General features: G+C 40.8%; 1 protein-coding gene across 1 annotated transcript; it reads left to right on the top strand.

Moving 5' to 3' along the window:
- The first annotated feature begins 233 nt into the window (after positions 1–233).
- On the top strand, positions 234–9,148 carry LOC143415884 (uncharacterized). The gene is made up of 3 exons (XM_076881299.1): positions 234–314; positions 7,037–7,801; positions 8,127–9,148. The coding sequence occupies exons 1-3, from the start codon at positions 234–236 to the stop codon at positions 8,793–8,795; spliced, it is 1,515 nt and encodes a 504-aa protein (XP_076737414.1). The 3' UTR covers positions 8,796–9,148.
- Positions 9,149–9,592: the final 444 nt, after the last annotated feature.

A 9,592-nucleotide genomic window follows, 5' to 3' on the forward strand; every position in this document is an offset into this window, starting at 1 on the left:
GAAGGGAAACAGTTTCGTTGCATTCTCCCTCGCTGTGGATGAGAGCAGCTCTGATACTGCCCAGCTTTCAGTCTTCATCCGCGGTGTGGACTCAACTCTCTGTGTTACGGAAGAACTTTTAGGATTAAAATCAATGCATGGAACAACCACAGGGAAGGAAATATTTGAAGAGGTTTCCAAATGTCTAACTGAAATGAAGTTGCCATGGGAAAAACTTGTGGGGTTAACGACAGATGGTGCACCAGCGATGTGTGGTCAAAGGAGCGGACTGGTGGGCAGGGTACGGGAGAAGATGCGAGCGGAGAACTGTGCAGGTGAGCTGACTGTTTATCACTGCATCATACATCAAGAATCACTTTGTGGCAAAGCCCTAAAGATGGAACATGTTATGACCGCAGTAACACGAGTAGTTAACTTTATAAGAGCCAAAGGTCTGAATCACCGCCAATTCAAATCTTTTCTTGAGGAGTGTGGTTCGGAATACGGAGACGTGCCGTATCACACGGAGGTGAGGTGGTTAAGCCGAGGGAAAGTACTGAACAGATGTTTCGAGCTACGCGAGGAAATATTTCAGTTTCTGGAAAGCAAAGGGCAAGACACAGCTGAGCTCAGGGAGCAAGAGTTTCTGTGTGAGCTGGCCTTTATGTGTGATATCACGAGCCATCTCGATGCGCTGAACCTGCAGCTTCAGGGACGGGGGCGTATCATCACAGATATGTACACTGCAGTGAGGGCTTTTAAAACGAAATTGTGCTTGTGGCAGAATCAGATGCTACAAGGAAACCTGGGCCATTTTCCCTGCTGCCAAATGATGAACATGCAAATCTCTACTGCTGTGTTCCCATGTGCACAGTTTGCTGAAAAACTCTGTGTACTCAGTACTGAGTTTACCTGGCGATTTGCCGACTTTGACGCCCAGAAATGTCGATTTGAACTGCTCAGTAATCCTTTTGCAGTTGACGTGGCAAAAGCACCAACAAACCTCCAAATGGAGCTGATTGAACTCCAGTGTAGTGACACGCTGAAATCAAAGTATGATGCTGTGGGCGCTTCACAATTTCCACATTTCATCCCTGACACAATGCCTGGGCTCCGGACCCACGCTGCTCAGATGCTCTCCATGTTCGGCAGCACTTACCTATGTGAGCAACTATTCTCCTCAATGAAGATGGCCAAAACATCTCACAGGAGACGTCTGACCGATGAACACCTTCACTCGATCCTGAGGATTTCCTCAGCTCAGAGCCTGAGCCCAGACATTGAGGAACTAGCATCCAAGAAGAGATGCCAGGTGTCTGGCTTGGACGCATCAGAGTAGATCAGTGTGTAGCAAACTGAGCTATAATTACCATTTTCTTTGTGCAATTTGTCTTGCTACTCCCAGACATGGGCTTGAATGGTTTCACGTTTAATGATATTTTTATTAGTTAAGTGGTTTATTATTGTTATTTTATTTTTACATTTATTATTAGCCTGGGGAAAAAGTTTACTGCTAAAATTTAAATCAGAAGGCTGCAAATACAATTTTTACTTAAGAAATGCATTCCAGTGATATGTTATTTAATTGGAATTTCAATTTTGCATGTGTGCAATATTAAGTTATATATGTTTATATAAGTTATATATCGTTCAGTATTAAGCGTTTCTTATTCCATATTCAGTTTTTCAGCAAAACTTATTTGAGTCTGTAAGAAAAGGTTCCTTGTTATATTTGGAGGAAGATTTTTTTCAATAAATATTAACGTTGGCCCGCGACTTTGTTCCAGTTTTGAATTTTGGCCCACTGTGTATTTGAGTTTGACACCCCTGGTCTAGCAGGACAAGCACAGAGATGAGTCCACTGTCAGAGGCCATAAGAAGATCATTTGTAACCTTCACTAAAGCTGTTTCTGTGCTGTGCTGAGCTCTGAAACCTGACTGAAACTCTTCAAATAAACCATTCCTCTGCAGATGATCTGTTAGCTGTTTGACAACTACTCTTTCAAGGATGTTTGATATTAGAGCTGGGCGATATATCGAGTTTTTAAAAAATATCGATATATTTTTATACGAGATATAAGATGTGACAATATCCTTTATATCGATATAGTCTATGTTACATTATAATTATACCTGTGGAGCCGCAAGTTTGCCTCTCTTTCGTCCACTTTCGTCTTCACAACGTTACTCGGCCTCGCCTCTCCTTCACTGAACACAACTCCCCCTCCTCCCCCATTGCTTCACCTGCAGGAAGCGACAAGATGGACACGGCAAATCTCCATTAACGAGTTACTGCGCATCGACCCGTGTGTGGGGCTGGACGCCGTCAACGTGTTAGCTAGCTAACCACGCTAACGAGCTAACCACGCTAACGGCATGCAGCCCAGAGGTGGTGCACGGACTAAAATCCTTTCATTTTCTCAAAAGTTGACAGCGCGCCTTATGTATGAATTCTGGTTGTGCTTGATGGCTGCGAACCGATTTTATGTGGTACACAGCGCTCAGCAATCTGTCAAAAAATGTTTTAGTACGACTTTGGTAAGCTACGGAGCTGCACCGCTTGATGGATTGTCAGAGCATTACGGCTGAGCCTCGCGGAGTGATACGTACTGTGCTTCAACACAATATTACAATATTACCCTACTGTGTATAAGGACCATAAATGGCACCTGTTAAGAGACGTGGTTGCGAAGCGGATTTCAAACTCCAGGCTGTCAGTCACGCAGTACAAGTTGGGAACTGAGCAGCTGTGAAATCTGTCTTTGTTATTGTGCTCAGCGTCTTTTAGTTTACATTTTGACTGCACAATTGTGAGCTTTTTGTTATGCACAAAAACAACATTGTTTTCTTTTATTTATGGAGCATTATTATTTAATAAATGCTCATAATTTATTTTTGAGTAAATTTTATGTACATCTGCTTTATATATAGATATATATCTTATATCGCCAACAAGCTAAAAAATATCGAGATATGAATTTTGGGTCATATCGCCCAGCCCTATTTGATATGAAAGGAAGGTTGGAGATTGGCCTATAATTAGCTAAGACTGCTGGGTCTAGAGATGGCTTTTTGAGTAAAGGTTTAACTACAGCCAGCTTGAAGGCCTGTGGTACATAGCCGATCATTAGAGATAGGTTGATCATATTTAAGATCGAAGAATTAATTAATGGCAGGACTTCTTTGAGCAGTTTTGTAGGAATGGGGTCTAAAAGACACGTTGATGGTTTGGAGGAAGTAATTATTGAAGTTAACTCAGAAAGATCAATTGGAGAAAAAGAGTCTAACTTAACATCAATGGTACTAAGAGTAGCTGTAGATAATATTACATCTGTGGGATGATTATTGGTCATTTTTTCTCTAATGATAAAAATTTTATTTGTGAAGAAGTTCATGAAGTCATTACTAGTTAACGTTAAAGGGATGGTTGGCTCAAAAGAGCTCTGACTTTTTGTCAGCCTGGCTACAGAACTGAAGAGAAACCTGGGGTTGTTCTTATTTTCTTCAATCAGTGATGAATAGTAAGATGTTCTGGCTTTGCGGAGGGCTTTCTTATAAAGCAACAAACTATTTCTCCAGGCTAAATGATGATCCTCTAAATTTGTGACACGCCATTTCCTCTCCAGCTTACGAGTCATCTGCTTTAGGGTAAGTGTTTGAGAATTATACCACGGAGTCACGTACTTCTGATTAGAGACCTTAGTTTTCACAGGAGCTACAGTATCCAGAGTCGTACGTAGTGAGGAGGTGAAATTATTAACAAGAAAATCGACCTCTGTTGGGGTAGCGTTCAGATAGCTGCTCTGCTCTGTGTTGGTACAGGGCATTGGAGATGATAACAGTGGGTGGATTATATTCTTAAACTTAGTTACAGCGCTTTCAGAAAGACATCTACTTTGAAAAAGTCTACTCTTCACCGCTGTGTAATCAATTATTGTAAAAGTAAATGTTATCAGGAAATGATCAGACAGGAGAGGGTTTTCAGGAAACACTGTTAAATGTTCAGGTTCGATGCCATATGTTAAAACAAGATCTAGAGTGTGATTAAAGTGGTGGGTGGGTTCTTTTACATTTTGAGAGAAACCAATTGAGTCTAATAACAGATTAAATGCCATGTTGAGGCTGTCATTTTTAGCATCTACATGGAAGTTAAATCAATTTGTTGATCAATTATTAAGTCATGTACTAACAGAGACTTGGAGGAGAGAGACCTAATGTTTAATAATCCACATTTCACTGTTTTACTCTTTGGTTCAGATGTGGATACTGTATTGTTCTTTCTTTGTAATTGTTTATGTTTAAGTTGTTTGTTGCTGGTTTTTAGTTTGTTTTTTGTCTTTTTGGGAGCTGACACAGTCTCTATGGAGATGGGTTTTTGGGGGGGTAGCAGGAGGAGAGAAGCTGCAGAGAGCCGTGTAAGACTACAACTCTGCTTCCTGGTCCCAACTCTGGATAGTCATATTTTGGGGGGTTTAATAAATTTGTCCATATTTCTAGAAATGAGAGCTGCTCCATCCAAAGTGGGATGGATGCCGTCTCTCCAAACAAGACCAGGTTTCCTCCAGAAGGTTTGCCAATTATCTATGAAGCCCACATCGTTTCTGGGACACCAATCAGACAGCCAGCAATTTAAGGAGAACATGCGGCTAAACATGTCACTCCTGGTCTGATTGGGGAGGGGACCAGAGAAAACTACAGAGTCCGACATTGTTTTGGCAACGTTGCACACAGATTCAATATTGATTATAGTGACCTCCGATTGGCGTAACCGGGTGTCATTACTGCCGACGTGAATTATGATTTTACTGAAATATACATAAAGCATATAAACAATTACAGCAATATGATGCAACAAACACAGCAGCTACTGATCCAAAATACTCAAAGCTTCATAGAACTGAAACCAACATTTATTTTTAACTCCATTCTGCTGCTGATGCATACTTTAGGTTTCTGAACATTAAACTTGTTGCTGCCTTTCATAGTGTGTAACTTGAAGGCCCTGAGTACTTTCTCCCACACTGAAAACACTGGGATGATCACATTATTTGAACATTACCTAATAAGACTGATTCAGCACAGACAGTTATGTTAAACTTTCCTAGCAGTCCTTCACAAACAGGGAACAGTCTGTCTATTCTCTCCATCTGTCAGCTGCTGCTGGCTCTTCCTCCTCCTCTTCCTCACACACTGCTGAGTTTGTCCTGGTGGATCATCAGGGCTGCAAAGCCTCACAGATGATGTGCAGCAGTGGCTCCCTCAGTCTGTCCTCACTCTGGACACTTGCAGTCGTCACACATGGAAATCAAATGTGTGATAAGCTGCAGGATTCAAACACAAGTGTAACTTATAAACACATGTTCATACTTTTATTCCACAATCAGAGAGAAAGAAACAGAGAGAGAGTGCAGGACAGACAGGCAGGTGACAGTCTCAGGTGTACACACTACTACACAACAGCACCAGAGAAGCAGGATTTAGTGTTTGTGTTATTACGAGTGTAAACAAGAAGAGTTCCAGATGGTGCAGTGGACACATGTGTGACTGCTGTGATTAAAGCATCTTTCTTTCAGCTTAACGAGTGAACCGTCAGCTCGTTCAAACACACGTTAAAGTGCGTTTGGCTCGACACCACCGAACAGAGGCAGCAATATAACACAGCTAACATTAACAGTGCAGTGGATCCTGCTTGTGCCGTGATATTCAGGACTGCAAACCGAGCAGCATCACTGACTTTCAGCTTGTTGTGTTTGTGGATATATGACTGACTTTAATTATCCACAAAATCATCACATTCTCTGTCAGATTAAGGTCGACTATTGAACGGCGTATATTTTAAAGGCTTTAAAACCAAGTTAACGCTTAAAGTACCAACATCACTAATGTCACATAACTCTGCCGACAAGGCATAGCTATGGCTATGAAATGCTCTTTGTGTATCACTTCTTCATTATGAAAGATGTCATTAATGCACTAGTAATGTCTCATCTGGAGTATTGTTCAATCATTTGGTCAGCAGCTAATAAGACAGATCTTAACAGACTTCAGTTAGTCCAGAATAAGGCGTCCAGATGTGTGAAGATGTTCATACTATACTAATATTGATCAAATGCATAATAACCTTTCTTGGCTTCCTGTACAGGCTAAAATATTCTATGGCTTACTTGTAGTTCTAAAGAAAGCAATTCTGTTAAACACACCACATTTATTCTGCTCAGCTGCAGTATCCAGATGAAATACATCATCATATTACACAGTTTTCAACAAGCTGCAATTTAGTAAATGCTCGAGTTAAAAGTAACGTTTTGTAAAACTGTTACATTTAGAGCAACTTTTAAGTGGAATAAGTTGCCTTAAAAAATTAGAGAATTATTCAAAACTTCAATGAACACTTAAAAGCCGATTTACAGAGCTTTTAGTTGTTGTAAATATTGTAAGACATGATTTGTTTTTGAAATTTGTGTAATGTGCCTCAATGTTATTGATATTATTATTATTATTATTGATTGCTTATATTTGAACAATTGTGAAACCTCACTGTGGATGTAAGAGTGAAATTATGTGGATATCTTGAATCCACTTTATTGTGTAATATTTTATGTGAGTATTTGACGGAAGACGAGCAACATCTGTTGTGGAAGCTAACGGGGTTCCTTTAGAATAAACAAACATAGGATTTATTATCACTGAATAATTCTGTATAAATCTATACAAATTATAGAAATATGTAATAGGAAACAACAAAATAATCTAAATTATAAAATAATGTGTGTGTGTGTGTGTGTGTGTGTGTGTGTGTGTGTGTGTGTGTGTGTGTGTGTGTGTGTGTGTGTGTGTGTGCATGATTTTAGTGTTTGAACAGTCATGAATTATCTTTAACAGCAGGTTGGATGTAATGTGTTAGAACTACCAGCAGGTGGGGATAAGAGACCTTTAAGGTGTTTGGTGCCGCGCTCCACCTTCAGGTTTAAAACTAGTGTTAATGGAGTTTGAAGGTTGAGTTTGTTCCACGACTGCATTTCACTCACTGCCTCTGTTTGTATCTCTGTCACTGCAGGACCAACATGGAGCCAGAAGTCAGCGCTCTCAGGAGGCCGACAAACCTCACAGAAGAAAGGGAGAGAAAAAACACACCTGTGACGAGTGTGGGAAGGGTTTTACTGTGAGGGCTAAACTAAAACAGCATCAGGTCATCCACACTGGAGAGAGACCGTTCAGCTGTGACTTGTGTGGAAAGTCTTTTTCCTTCAAGCCTTCCCTAAGAAAACACCAACTCATCCACAGTGGAGTTAAAGCGTACAGCTGTGATCAGTGTGGCAGAGCTTTTACTCACAGTAGCCACTTACAGAGTCATCTAGTTACCCACTCTGGAATTAAGGCATACAGCTGTGATCAGTGTGGCAGAGCTTTTACTCACAGTAGCAGCTTACAGAGTCATCTAGTTACCCACTCTGGAATTAAGGCATACAGCTGTGATCAGTGTGGCAGAGCTTTTACTCGCAGTAGCCACTTACAGAGGCATCTAGTTACCCACTCTGGAATTAAGCCATACAGCTGTGACATCTGTGGAAAAACTTTCAGCCAGAGAGGGAGCCGAAATACACACCTACGCATTCACACCAGACATGATGTGTACTGCTGTGAACAGTGTGGCAAACAGTTTACAACAGACTCACACTTACAACAACACATGTTTACCCACACTGAGGAGAGACCTTATCAATGTGACCTGTGTGAGAAGACTTTTAAATCTCCACATGACCTGAGACGACACCAACAGATCCACACCAGAAAGAGACTCTACAAGTGCAGCTACTGTGAGGTATGTATTTATATTGTTATCTTGTCATTTTAGCCTGACTGTTTGGAACAACTCTGCTCATTAAACTGTGTTAGCATGTTAGCAATTCTACTGCATGGAAAAGCAGCTCTGAGTGATTATTCAGATTTTCCTTTCAGTTATGATTTTAGTATTACTGTAGTATTATGGTGGTAGTATTGTAGTTATTGCAGCCCAGTAAACTGAGTGTGTTAACTGAAACAGTCAAATGTAGTTGGACGTCTGCAGAGATGCTCTTTATTTCAGGCGACGTTCAGGATACAAATGTTGAAGGACTGACTTACACTGTCTTTGTGTCTTTGTTTAGAAGCAGAGCAACACAGATGGATCCAGTTCTCAACCCTGTCATCACTGTGGTGGTGGGAAAGACTTTCATTGTGACCTCTGTGGAAAAACTTTCAGTCGGCAAAAGACCCTAAAAGTACATCAACGTAGACACACTGGAGACAAACTGAAATACTGCAAAGAATGTGGGAGAAGCTTCACCACATCAAGTGAGTTAAAACAACATGAACTGATTCACAGTGGGGTTAAAAAGCACCTCTGTGATCAGTGTGGGTCATCCTTCACCACTGCATGGAAGCTTAAAACACACAAAGGAGTCCACACAGGAGAGAAACCACACAAGTGCAGACACTGTGAGAGAAGCTTCTCACAGTCAGGTAATCGTAACATTCATGAACGTGCACACATGGAAGGAAACTACAGCTGTGACCAGTGTGACAAGAGCTTCAGGAATCTCAGTTCATACTCTGCACACAAACGATCCCACGTTACTAATAAACTGTTTCACTGTTACCAATGTGCCCAAACATTCACCTCATTGTCTGCTCTGTGCAAACATCAGCGCGATCACTCAGGGCTGAAATCACTCCCATCACTGGATCACAGTGAATCTGAAGACACAGAAAGATCCTCTGGTTTCCTCTGGTCAGAGTCAAAAAGCTTGAGATCAGGCTCCACAGAGTTCAGATAGAATCATTTAAACTTGTGTTGAACTGAACTGGTTGCTGGGCTGAACTTCTACATAATACAGATCTACATGGGATCTTCTTTTCTGTTGTTTTACTGAGTCAGTTTTGTCCTTTTTTCTCTGTCCTGGTTTTGCTCGTCTGTAAATGATTGAAACTCAGTCAAATAGTTCATTGTTCTCCAGCAAAACGTTTTGGAAACTCATGTTTAACCTTTAAAACTCTGACATGTTTTAGCACACAAGGCTTCATCGGGGAGTTCACTCATGATTGGACCATGAGAACAAAGGTTTTTAGTTCTTTCAAAGAGAGTCTTGGAGATGTTTGATGTTTCTGTTTTTCTGAAACCACCTGAAAGAAAAACTATTTTTCTTGCTGTATGTAGTGTGGAAGTTTTTAATGTTTCTTCATCTGTGATGTTCTTGAATGTGTTCACGTGAAGATGGTACAAATAAACTGTCCTTTCAGCTTTAGCTCCTAATTTATTCATTATTTATGGATGTAGCACAGCAGCCGTCTCTTGATTAACACATGGAGGGCTCGGGATCTGATGGTGTCGTCTCCCTAATTTGCCCACTCAGTAAATCTCACTCATGGCCAAGAAATTGAAATAAACCTTGTTTCCCTGCTGGATAGTGATCCACTGTAACTCTGCTCCTCCTTCCTGTTTAGGATTTCTGTGGCTGAAGTAAAATTCCCTCCATCCATCACTTATCCCAGCTAACCCAAAGTGAAATAAAGTTTTGCTGGTTTTAAAAAAGCATTACAATAATGGGCATTACCAATGCAAACTGAATGATAC

This window comes from Maylandia zebra, unplaced genomic scaffold (assembly GCF_041146795.1).
Source record: "Maylandia zebra isolate NMK-2024a unplaced genomic scaffold, Mzebra_GT3a scaffold11, whole genome shotgun sequence".
Taxonomy (NCBI): Eukaryota; Metazoa; Chordata; class Actinopteri; order Cichliformes; family Cichlidae; genus Maylandia; species Maylandia zebra.